Raw genomic sequence first — 23,000 nt, 5'->3', positions numbered from 1 at the left:
ACACATTTAAGGTCATATTACATTTTACGTGGACCAACAAAAAAGTAATTTCCAAATGATGAGATCCACTAATTAAACAAATTGGGATTTAATGTTTTGGTTTTAGGCAAGAGCCGGTGAACTGAAATAATTTGTCATGGTTTTGGAGTAAATTAAAAATAAACAAGGGTTAGAGGGTCTGGTATGGTAGCATTGTCCTCACAGGAACAGACATCACTACATCCTGTTAATTACACGAGGCGATTTAGATTTCATTTCTTCAAAAGCTGCGGCAGGAAGGAAGCGTTGAGATTAAAGATGTGATTTCCTTTGGATGTCCTGCGGGAACGAATGGAAGTTAACAGGAAAAGAAAATATCCCCTCAACAAAGCTGGTGGAGGCATGTACTAATTAGCATAATTTTGGTTGGAGGAAGGGGTGGTGGGTGACAGTGAGTGTGTATATGCGGGGAGGGTAATAGAAAAGAATCCTGTCTCCCATGGGTGCTGCCTGATGATTGGATTGCAGGGAAGCCACGAATCAGTGCTCTAGTCTCCCCCCCAAGCCTCGCTCTATTCTGATCCAATGTGACCCACTTCAGAGAGTCGCACAGAAATGAGAGCAAGGGGGAGCAGATGAGAGAGGCCAAAGAAAGAAAGAACGAGATGTTTCAAAGACCTGGGACGTCCTCCTGAATCATTTGGTTGACTCTCATTTGTTCTCACTACACCAGCAATGCATTTTCACATATAGCTGTACCCGCAGCTTTTACAGTCACAATGTACTCCTGCTCTCTGCAGAGACTGTTCTGCACACAGTTGGCCTGTCTTTCTGTTGTGCACTGCACTCTCCACATGTGATTCAGTCAGATGCGCTGCTTTTACACTCCTGCATTACAATATCTCTGAGGCATGAGAGCCACAATATGAATCATTAATGGAGCTGATCGATCAGTCCTGCCAAATGGATGAGGCAGAAGGCTGAGAGAGAAGGGAGGGAGGAAGGAATAGAGAGGGGGATGAAGTAACAGAGAGAGGAGGGATGGATGGGGGGGGTGTAGGTTGACTCAGTGCAGAGAGCAGCCCCGTAGGAGGGAGACAATGCCTTGGGTTTTATGTGACAGGCCTGTCCCCAGCCCCATTCTACACCCCACTGCCATCTGTGCACTGGAAACATGAGCTGGGGGTCTCGCCAAGCTGCTCCACTTTCCCCGCAGCCTCCCTCCCTCCAGCTCCCTACCACCGCACCCCTACTCCCTCGAACCCAGCCCAGCCCAGCCCAGCCCCCCTCCAGCCCCCCATGATGCTCACCTTTGTCAGAGTGAGGCAGGGGAGGAGGTGTCAGGTTAGCAGTGAACAGAGAGTGTTTGACCCAGGAGGGTGAAGGGAAAGGGGGAGAGACTGGGAGAGAGGGAGGGGTGTGATTACCAGCTACCTGCCTCAGGTGATACAAGGGGTGCTCTCACCCTTCCACCCTCACTCCTCTCCCTTAGCACACCTGTCATCCCCTAACCAAGCTGGCCCCTGAATGACTTGTCTTTGTGGGCTGCTGTAATCAAGCCATATGTAGAGATAAATAATGTACCCAGACACACAGAGGCAGTCTGTTCTACAGGTGACAAAGGGCTGGGTGGGCTGGGCAGGGCTTAGTTCAGGCCTCAGAACAGGACCAGACTGTTGGGTAATTGGTACCTTCCCCTTTATCCTGTGGAGGTCTGAGCCTGGACCTGGCTGAAGCAGCTCTCTCTGAAACATGGCTCTGTTTTTCTTTCTCTCTTTAACCCCCCCTTCTCTCACTCTGCACCCCTCAGCCGCTGCTGTGACAAGAAGAGCTGTGGCAACCGCAACGAGACCCCGTCTGACCCAGTCATCATCGACAGGTACCGTAACACAGTCCTCACTGGCTCTGCTACTCCTACTGTGTCCGTGTCCGTGTCCGTGTCCGTGTGTGTGTGTGTGTGTGTGTGTGTGTGTGTGTGTGTGTGTGTGTATGTGTGTGTGTGTGCGTGTGTGCGTGTGTGCGTGCGTGTGCCTGCATGTCTGTGTGCATGTGTCTGTGTATTACTCCCTTTGAGGCTGCTGATGCCATGAGGGAAAGCGGGGCACACAATCAGTACAATCTATGTATCTGGTATGGTTTGGTCAGAGTGTACCTTATGGTTTCTATCTGTAGAGTTTACAGTGAGTACCACAGTGTGCGTGCAAGAGTGTACGTGGAGTGGTCAGTGTGTACAATGAGTGCTCCTCCGCAGTCAGGGAGGGAAGACGAGCGGAGGCAGAATGAGGAGTCTGTCCTCTCCTTTCTCTCCGCTCCCCTTAATAAAACCCACATGGATAATGGACTGTGAAACAATAGCTGCCAAAGTGCTTGGAGCCCAAGCTCCCTCCCTCCCTCCCTGCCTCCCTCCCTCCCTGTCTCCCTCCCTGTCTCCCTCCCTGCTTCCCATCATTCCTCCAGGACACTCAAACACGGGCCTTCTATCTTCCACAGTGCATTTGTCTCTCTCAGCTAGACAGAGCCATTAGACCTCAGCCTCCCATATAGCTTTACTGTATTCATTTGTTGTAATATTACCAGTCGTGCTCGTAGGGGTGTTAGTCCCAGAGTATTGGAGTTTTACTTGTTAGACGTCTATCTAACACAATAGCCCTGGTGAACTCGGCTCTGTTGGTGGGACCTCCACAGCGCCTGTATCTCAGCGGCTGTATGAGCTGATGCTAATGTCTAATTTATAACCACGGGAGGAAGCTTTTGATTTAAACCACACAGAGCGGCGTTGGTTCAGACCAGAGTTATTGTTCAGTGCGACGAGGCAGATCTGATTTGTCGCTTTTGTCAAATGGACTTCGGGGCTCATTTGTGAAGACTAAACCCTACTGAAGCAGAGGATGTGTGTGGGGTGAGGTATGTATGTACACTATGTATGTGTGTGTATGGTAGTGCTGAGTGATTAACCAAAATGTTGGTTATTTTTCATTTTTTAAACAACTAATTGACTAACGTCAGTTCAATGATTTGAATTCCATTTCATTTTTTCTCTTTCTGTGAGCTGAATGTGCACAGTGCACAGTTTCTCTTGAGATAAATCAGATCCAGCCTGAACCTTGAGATGTAGTAGGTGGTTGTAGTTTTCCAACAGACCAATATTTGACATAGTTTGGCACATGAATCTTAGTAATGAACTACAATGACCATAATCCGTTGCACATCTATTTGTCCGGTCCGTGTTTCTTTTACGCCTGCTGCTAGTGTGGAGAGGCAGAGAAGAATGTACCATCGCGAGGGGATATAGAGAGCAGCTGTTGCTTCGCAAGGTATCTCTACCTGAAAACACATGATCTAAGGTGATTTATAGTTGGTATTCAGCAGTCATAAAAATTATGCCTTATTTACTTTGAAAATGACAAAATAGTGATTTTGTCAGAGAGCAGTTCTATAGAGGTGAGATGTTGACTTGGAATGAAATAATAAAGTCATCAAATAACAACAAATGTAATATACACAACTGAATATTTTATTAAAGTAATGTGAATAAATGATAGTTAATAGGTGATAAACAGTAATGGGCAGTCACTACCATCACGGGACTTTTATTAACTGTTTTATTCTGTGTTACAGCATTCAACCCAAATAATCGAAACCGAAATCGAAAAACGGGATCATTTTTGAATAATCGGAGGAAACCAAAACCCACCTAAAAAAAACCTGATTGCTCTGCGCTAGAGTATGGGCTATGATTAATAGTTACATATATTGGTGGATTTCAGTATTCCAAGATATTCATATTCCATAATCCAAGTCTTTTCAGGTCAAACACATGAGCCAAATGCTTCTCTCAAGCAACACGCCGAACACACATGCGCACGCGCACGCGCACACGCACGCACGCACACACACACACACACACACACACACACACACACACACACACACACACACACACACACACACACACACACACACTTCTTGCCCTTGTAAGAGGGGTGGCAGTAGTGTGTGTGCTGTGGTAATGTATTCACTGACCTGCGCTAGAGGAAGGAGACAGATGCACATCAGCTGTGGCACATGCAGCTCTCTCAGTGCCAGGAGAGGAGAGAAGCGGGCCCCATACCTGGGACACGTGTTCTGCCCCCTCCCCTCCTCTTACCCTCACTGCCCAACGTTCCGCTTCGCTGGGCCAGAAGGGTCAGCACTCTTGGGGGGCAGCTGAAACCCCCACCCGGCCCCCTGCTCCCCTCTCTACCGTCACACACCTTCAGACTTCAGTGAACAAACAGGGCTCAGATGAGAATGGCCAGATGAACCCAGAAACTTCTGTTGAGCTCATCCTCTCTCACTGCCAGAACACTGCTGTTGTGTTTGTGACTGCTCAGTGCCTTACGCTTTCAGGAGATACATCAAAACAAAGAACTGCACTGGCCTCAGCACAATTCATATTGCTCTCCCAGCGCCTGTAAAATACTATTATTTGCTGAGGTTTGTGGGGGAAAGGGAATGTATTGATGTTCATAGACTATTAAGATATCCAAAGAGGACCCAGGTGAATCGACTGAAAAATAACCATGTGTCCTGTGATGCTATGGCTGGTCCCCTTGTGGTGTGACTGTCTCCTCTCCAGGTAGCCAGGCAGGCACAGTCCACGGCTTAGTTGTGAGGTTATCATACCATCATACACAATTATTCTCCTCCCTGTCACGCGCTCCTGCAGCACCGGAAAATGGGTCATGTGAAAACAGAAAAAAAGGAGAAAAAAAAATGAAGAAGAACCTCATTTATGTCTGATGTATTCTGGCAGTTTTTATTTTACCCGCTCTTCGGGGGGGGGGGGGGGGGGGGGGGGGGGGGGGCGGTTCACAAACAAGCAGCTTGCCTTTGCCGATAGATACCATCTCAATTAGTACTTATTATCCCCCCCCCCCCCGAATACATCATAAAAAACTCTAACTTCTATATTTTTCCTTGAAGTTGTTTAATTCAATAAATAAGGCCTCATTAGTGTGCTCTTGTTTCAGAGAGCAGATTCGATTGTGGAGCTTTAATTAGCAGGGCTAGCGTTAGCTAATTCTCCTGGCTGAGAGAGACAGAGAGAGAGGAGGGAGAGGAGAGGAGAGAGAGGAGAGGAGAGAGAAGAGAGAGAGAGAGAGAGAGAGAGAGAGAGAGAGAGAGAGAGAGAGAGAGAGAGAGGAGAGAGAGAGAGAGAGAGAGAGAGAGAGAGAGAGAGAGAGAGAGAGAGAGAGAGAGAGAAGAGAGAGAGAGAGAGAGAGAGAGAGAGAGAGAGAGAGAGAGAGAGAGAGAGAGAGAAGGGAGAGTGATTCACTAATTAGATCACTCTTATAAGACACCAGAATGAATAACTGCAGCAAATCCCCCAGAATGGAAAAACCCCACTAATGATGCCTTATTATGTTGTTAAAAGAACAAATCTCATATTAACTGTGGTTTATTCCCTCTCTACTTTGTAAACACACAATATGAAGCATTGGGTTTTCTGTGGGAAAACATTTTTTTATTTTATTGCTTTTTGCGATCTTCTTTTCCGCGTGTGAAGTCAGGTTACGGTTGTTTTCCTGATTGAGGTTATCTACGAAAACAGTGTGTCGGTGAATGTAATGGCTGCCTTGTGCATACCGTGTTATTGTTTACCTGTTAGTGTGTGTGTGCGCGCGTGTGTGTGTGTGTGTGGTCTCCCTGCTCTGCCGTACGCTCCTCTCCCTCTCTGTGCTGAGACCTATCCGAGTCTCAGTCAGATGATTTCAAATACCTTAATCCTCCTCATTGACATGGACACAAAAGCCCACTGACATCTAATAGACAACCTCTTCACTTTCCCCCTTTTCCTCTCCTTCAGATGGGCTTCAGATCAGATCTGCCCCCCCTCCCCACACACACTCATCCCCTCCCTCCATCCACTCTCCTCCTCCTACTCCACCCCACAGAGAGCCCACTATTGTCTTCTGTCTCGTCTCACTCCACACACCCCTCCTCACTTGTTTTTCTGCTTGGAGAAAGCCTTAAGATGTGGATAAACACTTGTGTCCCAAAGTGAGGCTTTGATGGAACAGTTTCAAAGAGCACATTTATTGTGTGTGTGTGTGTGTGTGTGTGTGTGTGTGTGTGTGTGTGTGTGTGTGTGTGTGTGTGTGTGTGTGTGTGTGTGTGTGTACTGCATAGGTGATTGTGTTGGCTGGTCTGAAGAACGGCATGGTATCAGTACATCACAAGCCCTGTTCCCGTTGCCGTCGGCTCATTTGAGACGTCTCAGTTTACACACACTCTATTATTCCCCGGCCTGGAGATCCTCCAGCAGGAGGGTGTGGTGTATGTGTGTCTATTTGTGTGTGTGTGTGTGACTCTCTCGACTGATCCCTGTCAATGTACCTCTACTAATCGCCTTTTCACCTAGGTCTAGTTACAAGCAGAACAGGCGAGAAATGCGTACATCATAAGCTAGATCCGAGCTATGCATTTCCCTTAACAAAGCAGTGTTCTGGGCAGGGCAGGGCCCCTGAGTGTGTCCTTGGCTTTGTTTTGTCTCTGGGAACCCCAGCTCCAGCCCCATGTAGCCCCAGCCCCAAAGGAGGAAGTGCTGCTCTGCTCTGTCCTCCCGGGACCAGAGCTCTACTCAGCTCTGCTCCCCTCCACTCTGCTCCGGTCTACACCACTCTGCTCCGGTCTACACCACTCTGCTCTACACCACTCTGCTCTACACCACTCTGCTCTACACCACTCCGCTCTACACCACTCTGCTCTACACCACTCTGCTCTACACCACTCTGCTCTACACCACTCTGCTCTACACCACTCCGCTCTACACCACTCTGCTCTACACCACTCTGCTCTACACCACTCTGCTCTACACCACTCCGCTCTACACCACTCTGCTCTACACCACTCTGCTCTACACCACTCCGCTCTACACCACTCTGCTCTACACCACTCTGCTCTACACCACTCTGCTCTACACCACTCTGCTCTACACCACTCCGCTCTACACCACTCTGCTCTACACCACTCTGCTCTACACCACTCTGCTCTACACCACTCCGCTCTACACCACTCTGCTCTACACCACTCCGCTCTACACCACTCCGCTCTACACCACTCCGCTCTACACCACTCCGCTCTACACCACTCTGCTCTACACCACTCTGCTCTACACCACTCTGCTCCGCTTTACTCCGCTCTGTGTAGCTCAGCTAGCATGCTGGGAGATGTCAAGGATGTCAGGGAGCCCGCGGAAGATGGAATGTGAGAGTTCCCGTGGATACCGTGGGACTTCCTGTCGCCCCCCTCCTCCCCGGCCCCCCCTCCACCCCCTCCAGAGGCGTTCTCAGCCCCTCTGGCTGGCCTGATCTCCACTCAAAGACCAACATCTGGATTTGTGCTCTCTAACCAAAACAACAAAGAGAGAGAGAGAGAGAGAGAGAGAGAGGGAGAGAGACAGACAGATAGAGTGGAGAGAGAGAGAATGAGAAAGAGAGAGAGAGAGACTCCAGAACCAGTCACTAGGATAATTAAAACTAGGTTGCTATGCCCTCCAGTTGAATGTTTAATAGAATGCCGAGCGTTACCTACAGCTACAGGCTGCAGTGGTCTGGGGAAGGCAAATGCAAACAGAAAGGAGAAAGTTGTGATTGTCAATCATTAGTTTGGGATTATGATGATTCCTGTAGATAGTATACACTGAGTGCGCAAAACATTAAGAACACCTTCCTAATATTGAGTCCCCACCCCCACTTTGGCCCTCAGAACAGCCTCAATTTGTCGGGGCATGGACTCTACAAGGTGTCGAAAGAGTTCCACAGGAATGCTGGCCCGTGTTGACTCCAATGCTGGCCCATGTTGACTCCTTCGGGTGGTGGACCATTCTTGATAAACACAGGAAACTGTTGAGTATGAAAAACCCATTGGCGTTGCAGTTCTTCTATTACAGCATAATGGATGACTGTCATTCATATTCCATTCACCCAGTTCAATGTAACATTGATAGGTTTAGGCTACTACATGATACTCACATTTTTCCTTTACACATCATAAGGTTGCTACCTCCTAGCCTATGAATGAAAGTTTACAACATATGTGCACAGGTCGAGAGAAACATTTGAGTAATCAAGGTGACAGACAGTGACACATTCATTAACCTCTCTGGGATATGTGGGACGCTAGCCCCACCTGGCCAAAAGCCAGGGAAAATGCAGAGTGCCAAATTCAAATAAATTACTGTAAAAATCAAACTTTCATGAAATCTCACATGCAAGATAGCAAATTAAACCTACACTTGTTGTGAATCCAGCCAACATGTCAGATTTCAAAAAGGCTTTTCGGCAAAAGCAAACAACGCTATTATCTGAGGATAGCACCATCGTAAACAAAGAGAGAAAGCATATTTCAACCCCGCAGGCGCGACACAAATCGCAGAAATAAAAATATAATTAATGCCTTACCTTTGACTAGCTTCTTTTGTTGGCACTCCAATATGTCCATAAACATCACAAATGGTCCTTTTGTTCGATTAATTCCGTCGATATATATCCAAAATGTCCATTTATTTGGCGCGTTTCATCCAGAAAAACACCGGTTCCAACTTGCTCAACGCGACTACAAAATATCTCAAAAGTTACCTGTAAACTTTGCCAAAACATTTCAAACTACTTTTGTAATACAACTTTAGGTATTATTTAACGTAAATAATCGATAAAATTGAAGACAGGATGATCTGTGTTCAATACAGGCTTTCTGGTCACGCGCCTCTACCTAACAGTATACTTCAAGTGACCCTCGTTCAAGATGGCCGTACTTCTTCATTACACCAAGGGATAACCTCAACCAATTTCTAAAGACTGTTGACATCCAGTGAAAGCGATAGGAACTGCAAGAAGGTCCCTTAGAAATCTGGATTCCCAATGAAAACCCATTGAAAAGAGAGTGACCTAAAAAGAAAAAATCTGGATGGTTTGTCCTCTGGGTTTCGCCTGCTAAATAAGTTCTGTTATACTCACAGACATGATTCAAACAGTTTTAGAAACTTCAGAGTGTTTTCTATCCAAATATACTAATAATATGCATATCTTATCTTCTGGGGATGAGTAGCAGGCAGTTGAATTTGGGCATGCATTTCATCCGGATGTGAAAATACTGCCCCCTGTCACCAAGAAGTTAATGTCTTGCACATTCTTGCCTGCCTCTTACTGATCTAGGATGTAATCATCAGTCCAACAGTTGCAAACGGAAGTTTCCATAGGACAAATTTAGATATGTTTATCCATTTATCCACTTTTTGTTCCGTTTACATTTAAGAAACGTTTTCCAACCGAATCGGCAGAATGAATACACCCCTGATCATCACAAACACAGTTCACTTTCATAGTAGCCACATACAAACAGCATCATCACTTAGCTCGTTGTATAATTCCTTCTCACATCTATGCATTCTCCTCCTCTCACCTTTTCCCTTCGCTTGTGGATTTCAGTGCACAATACAACAGCTGTCTGTGACCAGGTGAAAAAAAACCTTTTCAAGCCAAACCTTCATGCCATTACCGCTAAACACTACATCATTGTCAGCATATTAGCTAACTCCATAGTCAACATAGTTAGCTACTTGAACTAACTCGTTAATAAACCCTCTACAATCATGCAGTACAGTGTACACCAAGTAGTTTATTGCCTCAGTGGCAAGAAATTAATCAGCCAAAAACTTACCTTGACTTGGAAGAGTTCCAGTGTTTCCAATTTCTTATTATTTAAAAAAAAAAGTTTTTTAATTGAATATCCGAAACATACAATGTACAGTGAAGCCGCTCAACAACTACACAACACCAGCCATCCAACAGACTCCCATTCGGAGTGACACACAGAAGCATCCAGGGTCCCTGCTCAAGGGCAGGTTGACAGATCTCCAAAAAAAGCGGGGATGCGAACCCTCCAAGATCCGCCCCACAGTTCCTCATACAGTAGCTGTCCCTCAACCATCCAAGACCCCTCCCACAGTCACCCCCCCAATAAAAAAAATAAAGAAAAAAGAACATTTTTAAAAAGATTACATTTTTAAAAAACATTTTTACCCCTTTTTTCTCCCCAATTTCGTGGTATCCAATTGTTGTAGTAGCTACTATCTTGTCTCATTGCTACAACTCCCGTACGGGCTCGGGAGAGACGAAGGCGTCCTCCAATACACAACCCAACCAGCCGTACTGCTTCTTAACACAGCGCGCATCCAACCCGGAAGCCAGCCGCACCAATGTGTCGGAGGCACCTGGCAACCTTGGCTAGCGCACACTGCGCCCGGCCCACCACAGGAGTCGCTGGTGCGCGATAAGACAAGGAGATCCCTACCGGCCAATCACTCCCTAACCCAGACGGCGCTAGGCCAATTCTGCGTTGGCCCACGGACCTCCCGGTCGCGGCCAGTTACGACAGAGCCTGGGTGCGAATCCAGGGACTCAGATGGCACAGCTGGCGCTGCAGTACAGCGCCCTTAACCACTGCGCCACCCGGGAGGCCCTTTAAAAAGATAATTAATTCCATTCTCCACCCCCAAGAACCCCCCCTCCCCCCAATGCTCCAACAACCAATAAAATGAACTCATGAGAAAAAAGAAAAGACAAAAGAAATCAGGAAACAACAATGCAAAAAATAAAAAGAAGGACATCAAGGACAACTAAAATCACAACAGCATGGCCAACTGTATATGTTTGAGTGCATGTCTGGCACTATTATATGTGTGTGTGTGTATTTGAATGAGAGTGTGCACATATGTATGTGTACAAACACCTGCATGGCATCAGCCTCAGGCAAACCGGCATTAGTTGTAAAAAACACTGCCCCTCAGTGTCATTCAAACTTACTCTTTATTATGTTTTATTTTGACTATATTTTTTATACTTTATCTTCGACCGTCATTCTCTCTCCTGCCCAGCAACTCCACTCCCACTTGTCTCCAATTCCACATCCCAACCCTAAGCTTCCCTCAGCCCATCCCACCTATCTCTGCTGGCCATAGCAGAGTTAGGTGGGATGTTCCAGTGTTGGATAGCCATAGCCAGATAGCTAACATAGTATCCCTCTCTGTTTGAGCCGGGTGTTTGAGTAGGCTACTCTAGCTAGCTGCAATCGCAAGCTAGGTAAGTAAAAGTGAAATTAAATACAACAAAATATAGATAGCTCTCTCTCTCTCTTGCTTCTCATTAATTTTGTATATTTTTTTTAACTGTTCAACTATTGTCTTTCTTTCTCTTTGAGTCAACTACTCTCTACATTTTATGCACTGCAGTGCTACCTGGTCCTTTGATTGGGTCGACACCATGTCAGTTCATACTTCCTCCGGAAGTTGTCTTAAACACTGTGTAAGTCTATGGAAGAGGGTGAGAACCATGAGCCTCCTAGGTTTTGTATTGAAGTCAATGTACCCAGAGGAGGACAGAAACTAGCTGTCCTCCGACTACACCATGGTGCTACCCTACAGAGTGCTGTTGAGGGTACTGTTGACCTTCATTGTGTTTTAATCAGTTATTTGTTAACGTGAATATAGTTATTCTAGTTTTATCTTAAAAGGATACAATTTTTTGAGGAGCCTCCACTGGCCCCTTATTATTAGTAGAGAAGACCTGAAAACTTAAATGTTTTTTAGAGTCTTGCTGATTGTGTGTGTGTGTGTGTGTGTGTGTGTGTGTGTGTGTGTGTGTGTGTGTGTGTGTGTGTGTGTGTGTGTGTGTGTGTGTGTGTGTGTGTGTGTGTGTGTGTGTGTGTGTGTGTGTGTGTGTGCGTGTGTGTGTGTGTGTGTGTGCGTGTGTGTGTGTGGCTGGGCCTGGGCCATTCAGCCTGGTATTAGTGTGATGAGATGAATATGTGTATTAGCTGGATCCTTTCACTGCCACATGGCCTCTCTGCATTATCCAGCACCGGGGTGAAGCCGCTATTGTTGCCCCAAAGCCTGTCCAGATTGTGGCCCTATTGTACAGCAATTACATTGGGGGACTGACATATAGATAGGTAGAGAATGAGAATGAGAGAGAATAAGAGAACGAGAGAAAGAATGAGTGAGTTTAGTCCCCATCCGCTCCATGGCGCTGTGTGTAAGCTCTGCTTCAGTCTCAGTCTTTACACACGCTGCTTTCCTCTTGGGTGACAAAGAGGTTTTGTGTGTGTGTCTGTGTGTGGCCCACTTAATCCCTCACAGAATAGGGCATAATAACAAACCATCAACCTCTACCTCTCCAAGTTAATATAGGGTTAACAATATGCAGCGCGCTGTCCACAATCCTATCATGCGCCTGGTTGACTCTAAAAGAGGTGTACTCATTCGTCCGTGCTGCATGTGTGTGTGTTTGTGTAAGCCTCTCCCTCTCCCTCTGCCTCTGCACGCCCTATTTTCTCAGTCTCAAGCTCTCACTCTCCATCACTGTCTCTGTTTCTGATGTGTTCCTTTCTGTTCTTCTCACTTTTGTACTTTCACACTCTCTCTCTTTCTCTCTCTCTCTGTCTCTCTCTCTCTCTCTCTGTCTCTCTCTGTCTCTCTATCTCTCTCTCTCTCTGTCTCTCTATCTCTCTCTCCCTCTCTCTCTCTCTCTGTCTCTCTCTCTCTCTTTCTCTCTCTCTCTCTCAATTTCAATTTAATGGCTTTATTGGCATGGGAAACATGTTTTCATTGCCAAAGCAAGTGAAATAGAGAATACACAATACAAAATGAACTGTAAACATTACACTCACAAAAGTTCCATAAGACAAAAGACATTTCAAATGTCAAATGATGTCTATATAGAGTGTTGTAATGATGTGCAAATAGTTCAAGTACAAAAGGGAAACTAAATAAACATAAATATAGGTTGTAATTAAAATGGTGTTTGTTCTTCACTGGTTGCCCTTTTCTTGTGGCAACAGGTCATACATCTTGCTACTGTGATTGCACACGGGTATTTACACCAATAGATATGGGAGTTTATCATAATTGGATTTGTTTTCGAATTCTTTGTAGGACTGTGTAATCTGAGGGAAATATGTGTCTCTAATGTGGTCATACATTTGGCAGGAGGTTAGGAAGTGCAGATCAGTTTCCACCTAATTTTGTGGGCAGTGTGCACATAGTCTGCCTTCTCTTGAGAGCCAGGTCTGCCTTCGGCAGCCTTTCTCAATCTCAAGGATATGCTCATTGAATCTGTACATAGTCAACGATTTCCTTAATTTTGGGTCAGTCACAGTGGTGACACAGTGGTACTCTCTGTTTAGTGCCAAATAGCATTCTAGTTTGCTCAGTTTTTTTGTAAATGATTTCCAATGTGTCAGGGAATTATCTTTTTGTTTTCTCATGATTTGTTTGGGTATAATTGTGTTGCTGTCCTGGGGTCTGTTTGTGGTTGTGAACAGAGCCCCAGGACCCGCTTGCTTAGGGGGCTCTTCTCCAGGTTAATTTCTCTGTAGGTGATGGCTTTATTTGGGAATTGCTTCCTTTTAGGTGGCTGTAGAATTTAACGCCTCTTTTCTGGATGTGGATAATTAGCGGGTATTGTCCAAATTCTACTATTTTTGCTGAATTCTGCATGCAGAGTCTCAATTTGGTGTTTGTTCCATTTTGTGAATTTTTGGTTGATGAGTGGAACCCAGACCTCACAACCATAAAGGAAAATGGGTTATGTAACTGATTCAAGTATTTTTTTAGCCAGATCTTAATTGGTATGACGGATTTGATGTTCCTTTTGATGGCATAGAAGGCTCTTCTTGCCTTGTCGCTCAGATCGTTCACAGCTTTGTGGAAGTTACCTGTGGCGCTGATGTTTAGGCCGAGGTATGTGTAGTTTTTTGTGTGCTCTGGGGCAACGGTGTCCAGATGGAACTTGTATTCGTTGTCCAGGCAACTGGATCTTCTTTGGAACACGATTATTTTTTGCCTTACTGCGATTTACTGCCAGGGCCAATATCTGACAGAATCTGTGCAGAAGATCTAGATGCTGCTGGGGACAAAAGCACCAGATGATCAGCAAACAGTAGACATTTGACTCCCGATTCTAGAATGGTGAGACCGGGTACTGCAGACTGTTCTAGTGCCCTCGCCAATTCGTTCATATATATATGTCAAAGAGGGTGGGTCTTAAGCTGCATCCCTGTCTCACCCCCCGGCCATGTGGAAGGAAATGTGTGTTTTTTTTGCCAATTGTAACTGCACACTTGTTGTTTGAGTACATGGATTTTACAATGTCGTATATGTTTCTCCCCCAACACCACTTTACATCAATTTGTATAGGAGACCCTCATGCCAAATTGAGTTGAAAGCTTTTTTGAAACCAACAAAGCATGACAAGACTTGGCTTTGTTTTGGTTTGTTTATCAATTAGGGTGTGCAGGGTGAATACGTTGTCTGTCATATGGTAATTTGTTTAAAAAAACAATTGCTCAGTACATTGTTTTTGCTGAGAACGAGTCTACTGTTAACGACAATGCAGAGGATTTTCCCAAGGTTGATGCTGGGGTCAAATTTGTCTCCACTTTTGTTGATTAGGGTGATCAGTCCTTGGTTCCAAATATTGGGGAATATGCCAGAGCTGAAATATTGTTAAAGAGTTTAAGTATAGCCAATTGGAATTTGTGGTCTGTAAATTGTATAATTTATTTTAGGATACCATCAACCCCACAGGCCTTTGTGGGTTGGAGGGTTTGTATTTTGTCATGTATTTCATTCAATGTAATTGGAGAATACAGTGGGTTCTGGTAGTCTTTAATAGTTTATTCTAAGATTTGTGTTTGAACATGTACAGTTGAAGTCGGAAGTTTACATACGTCTTAGGCAAATACATTTAAACTCAGTTTTTCACAATTCCTGACATTTAATCCTAGTAAAAACTCCCGGTCTTAGGTCAGTTAGGATCACCACTTTATTTTATGTCAGAAATGTCAGAATAATAGTAGAGAGAATGATTTATTTCAGCTTTTATTTATTTCATTACGTTCCCAGTGGGTCAGAAGTTTACATACACTAAGTTAGTATTTGGTAGCATTGCCTTTAAAATGTTTAACTTGGGTCAAACGGGTAGCGGGTTTCGGGTAGCCTTCCACAAGCTTCCCACAATAAGTTTGGTGAATTTTGGCCCATTCCTCCTGACAGAGCTGGTGTAACTGAGTCAGGTTTGTAGGCCTCCTTGCTCGCACACACTTTTTCAGTTCTGCCCACAAATGTTCTATAGGATTGAGGTCAGAGCTTTGTGATGGCCACTCCAATACCTTGACTTTGTTGTCCTTAACCTCTAGTGACTCCCCATCCCGCATGAGGGAGCGTAATCATCGGTGTAACTGAGTCAGGTTTGTAGGCCTCCTTGCTCGCACACGCATTTTCAGTTCTGCCCACAAATGTTCTATAGGATTGAGGTCAGGGCTTTGTTGTCCTTAAACCATTTTGCCACAACTTTGGAAGTATGCTTGGGGTTGTTGTCCATTTGAAAGACCCATTTGCGACCAAGCTTTAACTTCCTGACTAATGTCTTGAGATGTTGCTTCAATATATCCACATAATTTTCCTACCTCATGATGCCATCTATTTTGTGAAGTGCACCAGTCTCTCCTGCAGCAAAGCACCCCCACAACATGATGCAGCCACCCCTGTGCTTCAAGGATGGGATGGTGTTCTTCGGCTTGCAAGCCTCCCCCTTTTTCCTCCAAACATAATGGTCATTATGGCCAAACAGTTCTATTTTTGTTCCATCAGACCAGAGGACATTTCTCCAAAAAAAGTACGATCTTTGTCCCCATGTGCAATTGCAAACCGTAGTCTGGCTTTTTTATGGCGGTTTTGGAGCAGTGGCTTCTTCCTTGCTGAGAGGCCTTTCCGGGTACAGTATGTCGATATAGGACTTGTTTTATTGTGGACATAGACACTTTTGTACCTGTTTCTTCCAGCATCTTTACAAGGCCCTTTGCTGTTGTTCTGGGATTGATTTGCACTTTTCACACCAAAGTACGTTCATCTCTAGGAGACAGAATGCGTCTCCTTCCTGAGCAGTATGACGGCTGCGTGGTTCATACTTGCATAGTATTGTTTGTACAGATGAACGTGGTACCTTCAGGCATTTGGAAATTGCTCCCAAGGATAAACTAGACTTGTGGAGGTCTACCATTTTTTCTTCTGAGGTCTTGGCTGATTTCTTTTGATTTTCTCATTATGTCAACCAAAGAGGCACTGAGTTTGAAGGTAGACCTTGAAATACATCCACAGGTACACCTCCAATTGACTGAAATTATGTCAATTAGCCTATCAGAAGCTTCTAAAACATGACATATTTTCTGGAATTTTCCAAGCTGTTGAAAGGCACAGTCAACTTAGTGTATGTAAAGTTCTGACCCACTGGAATTGTGAAACAGTTAATTGTATTTGAAATACTTTGCCTGTAAACAATTGTTGGAAAAATTATTTGTGTCATGCACACAGTAGATGTCCTAACCGACTTGCCAAAACTATAGTTTGTTAACAAGAAATTTGTGGAGTGATTGAAAAACGACTAGAAATGATCTCAGTGTATGTAAGCTTTCCACTTGTATGTGTTTTTGCTGTTTGTTCTTTGTTATGGAACCAAAATTTGAGAAATGGTTTATCCATACATACAGATAACTTTTCATGTTGTTGTTTGTTTGAAGTTTTCCAATTTTCCCAGAAGTGATTAGATTCTATGGATTCTTCAATTACATTGAGCTGATTTCTGACGTCCTGTTCCTTATTTTTTCCGTAGTGTATTTCAGTATTGTTTTGGTGATTCACCATAGTGAAGGCGTAGGCTCAGGTTCTCTCTCTCGCTCTCTCTCTCTCTCTCTCTCTCACTCTCACTCTCTCTCTCTCTCACTCTCTCTCTCTCTCTCAGCAGTGTTTGATTTCTCTCGCCTCCCCCTTCTTTCTTCTCCCATGGCCCTGAGGGCTACCTACCACACAGCTCAGCTCAGGCTCCACGAGTCTGCTAGGCTGCTAGGCTGCTAGGCTGCTAGGCTGAGGGGCTCAGCGGCTCAGTGTGTCTGAGGCTCAGTGCTAGAAGGTTGCTGGGGCCACTCATCTGTGTCCTCCGGGGGTGGGGGTTACCCCTGGCCCGCGGGAGACCTTTCAGCATTCGTCCGTGGACTGTGGGGCTTAGAGGGGTAGTACCGTGGGGGGGGGGGGGGGGGGGGGGGGGGTAAGGGCCAGTGACAGGAGAGCAGTGAGTCCCGTCAATCAAAGTCATGCAGTCAGGTGGAGAGAAGGGGGGAACCCGGGCTGCCAGTCATACATTTACTGGGGGTTTGAGTGTTTTTTCTCTTTAAAAGTCTGGGTTCTAGTGGCCTTTGACGTTTCAGTGTAGATGGGTTGTGAGCGTTGAGCAGGATTTCACCCACTGTTACACCCTCGAACAAGCCCCTCCTCCTCTAGGGATGAATGTTAAAGATGCCCCCCAAGGTACACACAGACAAGGGGTTCATTTGAAATGGAGAGGGTCATGAAAAATTGATGACAGTCATTCATCTATCTCCCTCCTGTTTTCCCCAAGTGTTTATTGTCTTCTGATGGGTCTCTCTCTGGGCCAGACATCTGCAGAACACAGACCTCCATTCATAGTGTTGTGTCTAAATGGTTGGGATAGAGTTTTGTCTTTTGAAATAGCTGGTGGTGGTTGGTGGTTTCTTCTATAAACGTCCATCTGAAAGTGTGTGTGTCTGTATGTCAGTGTGTGTGTGCGTGTGTGTGTGTGTGTGTGTGTTGCAGTGTGGTTAGGTGTGGAAAGGATGTTGGAAGTGATCTGGGCTCTGAGCTGATGCTCAGGGTTTCCTGCTGATCGCTGTGTTTTTTTTGTCTCCAGCGAAGAATGGCAGACAGGAAGCGCACCTCTCTGGGAGCTGATGTCACTTCCTGTTCAGCCCTGGCCCATTTTGTGGGCGCCTCACAGAGGTGACACAGCCGTGCCCTGACAGATGTGCAGGTCGCACAGTTCATGCATTTACTCTGACTTACAGTGGGGCAAAAAAGTATTTAGTCAGCCACCAATTGTGCAAAAAAAAACCCTACAATGTGATTTTCTGGATGTTTTTTCTCATTTTGTCTGTCATAGTTGAAGTGTACCTATGATGAAAATTACAGGTCTCTCATCTTTTTAAGTGGGAGAACTTGCACAATTGGTGGCTGACTAAATACTTTTTTGCCCCACTGTATGTCCACCAAAGGCTTTCTTTGAAGAAAAAAGTTTGAGCTTGTAAAAATGTGTTGAAATGATGAAGAATTCCAACTTTGTGGGACATCCAAAATGTCCTCTTATTGTTTTGTCTTTCAATTCACTCTGACTAATGTGAGACTTATTCAAATTCTGAGCTCAGATTTACATCCATCAGGGGTTCTGGGGCTACAAGTAGGAAGCTGTGCTGTAGAGATGGAGGAAGTGAAAGTCTAACAGGGGGGCAAGCAAGTTTCAGGCCGCCCTGCTTAAAGTGCACATTCTGCCATTTTATTAACTCTTATTTCTCTTGGCACATAAATAGGAAAATGTCAGACTAGAAAATCGAAGGAAGTATCCCATATTTTTCTATGTAGGCCGCTACCTAATTTGTCTTGAATGATGGCTGACTTATTAGATTCAAATAGTGTGTAATAATTCAAGTAGAAATAGACGCCCCCCCCCCCCCCCCCCACACACACACACATACAAACATACATACACACGCACACACCTGGGGCCTCACTAATCTCATTAGCTCTCATCAGCAGGCTGAGATCACAGCCTCACCGCATCACATCAGCCATCAGCCCTACTCCCCTGTCTGTCCTACTTCCCAAAATACACACGCACACACACGCACACTCATGCACACTTACACGCATGCACGCACGCACACTCATGCACACGCACATGCATGCACGCACGCACACACACACACACACACACACACACACACACACACACACACACACACACACACACACACACACACACACACAAACTGTTACTGCCTGACACATTACAGTACACTCATCTACTGACTACACTGATAGAATGGATCACTAATGACAGCTATATAATACTAGCGTATGGGAAGACATGGGAAGCATTGACAGGGAATTCATCACTATTTCTGTGGGAAGTGGTGACGTTTTGTGGACATTATGAGATATCATTGAAAATGGATGAGTTACAAGCATGTGTTGATTCCTACATGGTAGAACACAATACATAACACTTGTGGTTGTTGATTACAGATTTGTTTATATATTCATTCTGAGGGCTTAGTTTTAGTTGAGGGTTTACAGACAGACAGCTGTAGGTGAGGTATATGAGCTTTAGCCATGATTTACTCATTCTGTTTAATCGTCCTTATTCTGACCCATCTTTAATGTCTTGGTGGTGGTGTGGTGTTATGGGAGACCCCCACTCCCCCACCCCCTCCCCTCGCGTGGTACGCTTCAGCTCCAGGCCCATTGTTGTGTTTCGATTCCACTTCCTGCGGGGAAAGGTCAGCCGTGGCTCGGAGAAGGAGAGTGCTGTGAATTATTCATGCCATTGACTTTGTGTCAGCTTTCACCGCTCTCTCTCTCTCTCTCTCTGTGTGTGTGTGTGTGTGTGTGTGTGTGTGTGTGTGTGTGTGTGTGTGTGTGTGTGTGTGTGTGTGTGTGTGTGTGTGTGTGTGTGAGAGAGAGAGAGAGCGCGAGCGAGAGACAGCAAGAGTGAGATTGAGAGATGGAGAAAGAGAAAGAGAGAGAGAGGGAGGGAGAAAGAGAAGGAGAGAGAAGAGAGAGGGGCAGAGGGAGAGAGAGAAATGTTTTATTCATTTATCTCATTTAGGGTCTCTGACTGCACCTGTTCTGCCATTAAGTAGCCAGACATTTACATTCAATGCTAATTCAGTTTAACTGCGACACCCACATCGCTTCATGGTTAATTCTGTCTCAATAGAGAGCCTTTCCTTTCTCCCAGCCAGATATCTCTGGCTGTCTGCTGTTGGAAAGTTGAGCTGGTTTGTGTGGTCCTGTGCCTGAGGTGGAGTCCTGCAGACTATAATATGACGGTTAGAGTCAGTTATAGGAGCAGAGATGACCGTAACTCCCATTGGCTTGGTTTATTACAAAGGATCAGGATAGGGGCCTGGGAGGGAGGGCAGGAGGCAAGAGAGGTGAATGTTGGGGTGAAACGACATTGCCACAGGGCATGTCCCAGACAGATGTGCCCCCCCCCCCCCACAGCCTTCCGGCAGGGATCCCCTTACCCTAAAAGCAACAAACAGTGCCAGGCCATGGATAACTCCCTGTCTCCCATCTGTCCCTCCACACTCAGGTCGGACGGCCGGACTGACAGACACACATGCAGCTTTATCAGTGGATGTGTCATTCCGAGCCCTTCCTGCAGTTCATATTGACTAGCAGCCATCACACACACACGCACACACACACACACGCACACACACATGCACACACACACACACACACACACACACACACACACACACACACACACACACGTGTGCACACACACATACACACACACACACACACATACACACACACACAAGACACAAGAAACGTGTCCAAAGATGACAGGATGTGATGTCATGAGGCAGGGGCCATTTTCTTCTCATCATGTTTACAAAGAGGGGTCCAGTGGTGCAGGATTCTGCATTGTACCCCACCCCCAGACCAGCCTACCACCTCCCAGCCTCCCCAGGCTGGCCTCCCTGCTGTCAGCTGGTGGCAGTGGGTAGAGTAGCCTCTTGGTCCGTGGTGGAGCTGTGGTTTTGGGAGGCCTCTGGCCCCTGGGTGCCTGTAACACAGAGGCCCTCTCACTCCACGGGCCATTAGTGTGTCCCAGCCGCACCCCCTACCTCAACAGGCCTGACCCCAGAGCCTGCTTGCCATGAATGAGCCGCTGTGTGCCACACTGCCTGTAGCCTGGACCCCCCCCCCCCCCCCACACACACACACACACACACACTGCCCCCCACCCACCTAGCCAGAAACAGAGCTGTGCAGAGTGTGTGTTGCATTTGCTCTGTCATTAAAAAGCATACAGATGCTGTTCACCTGGAAACTCCCACAGGCACTCAATAGAAAGACTCAGTCGTTTTTTCTCCTGACCAATGTAAATATGCCCATAATTTGGGTGTGCTTGCGAGAGCGTTGAGTGTGTTTGTGTATGCGTGTGTATGTATCATTATATTAAGAGAGGAACTTAATATACCACGCTGTTTCTTCTTACTCCAAGCCTAACATCATTTAGCTCTCTGCATACGTACATTCTGCTGGTACTCTGACATTGCGGGGAGCACTGTTTGAAACCCAGGCTTTGAAACATTGCTCAGTGTTTTCAAGGGCGCCTTACATGCAGCCGGGCTTCAAAAGCCCTTTTGGTGGCATGTTCAGATGGCTACTGTCCATCAATGTGCTGTTTATATCCTCCCTCCCTGCCTGCCTCTCAGTCTCTTAACCATCTTAGCCTTTCAGGCCCCAGGTTTTAAACCGGAACAGCCAAAGGCACATTAAACCAGGCCCGGCTAGGGAGGAGCAGCCGGTCAGCTCACCACCCACACCGTGTTGACAGTCTCAGTCTCGGTGTTTTGGCTGAACAGACCGTTGCCGGGTCCTGTACTGTCCTGTCCTGGTCCACTAGTCACAGGGTCAGTCTGGTCACATGGCCTGGCCTAAATGAGCGACCGGGCGGTGAGTGACAGTGTGGGCCAGGGGACGGGCCGGGGACGGCCTGACTTCAGGGAATAGGAGGTCTGCCTGGCCTGTCTGTGACGGAGCGGACAGAGTGTGACAGGGGAGGGGACGGGGGGACGGGGACGGGGGGGGGCACGGGGGTGTGAGGGCTGTCACTGCCTGCCACTCACCACCTCACACCCCATCCACACCACACAACGGAGGCGCACATATCACTCCTGGAAAGGAATATGGAAAACAAACAGACAAAGAAAAACAGGATAGTTGGAGCCTGGGTAGGGAGCCAGTGTGCAGGGCTGCTGACGTGGCCCTGGTGGTGGTGTAATGCCACAGTCAGTTCTCAGGTGTTACTGAGAATCAGTAGCGGTGCGTGGGTAAAATCACTGGGGAAGCCATCCTTCCCCCTAAATTTCATTCACGGGCAACGTTAGCTAGTTAACATTATATAGTTACATCTAGCTACGTATTGAACTTCCATCTTCTCAGGCCAGGGGCACAATGTATGAATTAATGGTTGGATCAGAGTCGCCATTATAATCATTGGCTAGTACAGAGCATTAAGTAAAACCACAAGTCCAAATCCCTATCCCCATCCATGGCTAATTTAGGGAAGGGACAATTTTAGCTAGCTGGCTAGTCACTGGAAGACAACACCAAAACTAAATGCAACAATTCCAATTTTTCTGTCAATGACAAATGCTCTGAATGGGATTTGACAGGAGTGACGCCAAATCCAAGCTGGCTTCCCTTGACACTTTTCACAGATGAGCTCGCTCAGTTTATCTCAACGCTGATTGGCAAATTGGTTATAGTTTTTTTGTCAAGGTAGGCCAGATGCTCGCTGGCTTCCCTCGCCTTCCCTTGACAATGTCCTATTCGTTTGGACCAGACAGCATCAGATAGATGGCCTACACATAGAGAGACAGAGGGGCGCAGTTTCGCTCGGATGCTTCCACCTGTGAGATACATTTTTGCCTCCTGTGAATTGAAGGAAAATTATGAAACACAGAGAGACGAAAGATAAATTATTATTATAATATTTTTTTTACATTGAACTATTTTTGGGGGGGAAGCCTGGCTTCCCTTGGTATCCATGAATACACATCACTGCTGAGTATAGAGCATCAGAACAGGGGCCTGAAGCCAGCTACCTCTCTCTCTCTTTTCGTTCCCTCACTTTTTTGGTGGAGGGAATGCCCTAAGGGGTTGTGGGTAACTATGATTGACTAACTAAACATTTGGTTGGTTTAAAACTGCCAGTCTTCCCTCGATTTCTCTCTCTCTCTCTCTCTCTCTCTCTCTCTCTCTCTCTCTCTCTCTCTCTCTCTCTCTCTCTCTTCCCCTATCTTTCTCTCTCTGTGCTAGTCTTCTCTCCTTC

At 46.1% G+C, this 23,000-nt stretch overlaps 1 protein-coding gene across 21 annotated transcripts in view; it reads left to right on the top strand.

The window, feature by feature from the left end:
* LOC110537788 (transcription factor COE1-A) overlaps positions 1 to 23,000 on the top strand; it is a 150,368-nt gene that overhangs the window by 14,423 nt on the left and 112,945 nt on the right. For all 21 annotated transcript variants that reach the window (XM_036937811.2, XM_090192791.1, XM_090192790.1 and 18 more), the window contains exon 6: positions 1,790 to 1,858. In XM_036937811.2, coding sequence (XP_036793706.1) covers positions 1,790 to 1,858 — 69 coding nt within the window. The remainder of the gene's footprint in view (positions 1 to 1,789; positions 1,859 to 23,000) is intronic.

The sequence above is a fragment of the Oncorhynchus mykiss genome, chromosome 12 (assembly GCF_057628025.1).
Source record: "Oncorhynchus mykiss isolate SJ-2025 chromosome 12, ASM5762802v1, whole genome shotgun sequence".
Lineage (NCBI taxonomy): Eukaryota > Metazoa > Chordata > Actinopteri > Salmoniformes > Salmonidae > Oncorhynchus > Oncorhynchus mykiss.
The sequence above is the reverse complement of the archived record's forward strand: the minus strand, read 5'-3'. Positions and strand labels throughout refer to the sequence as shown.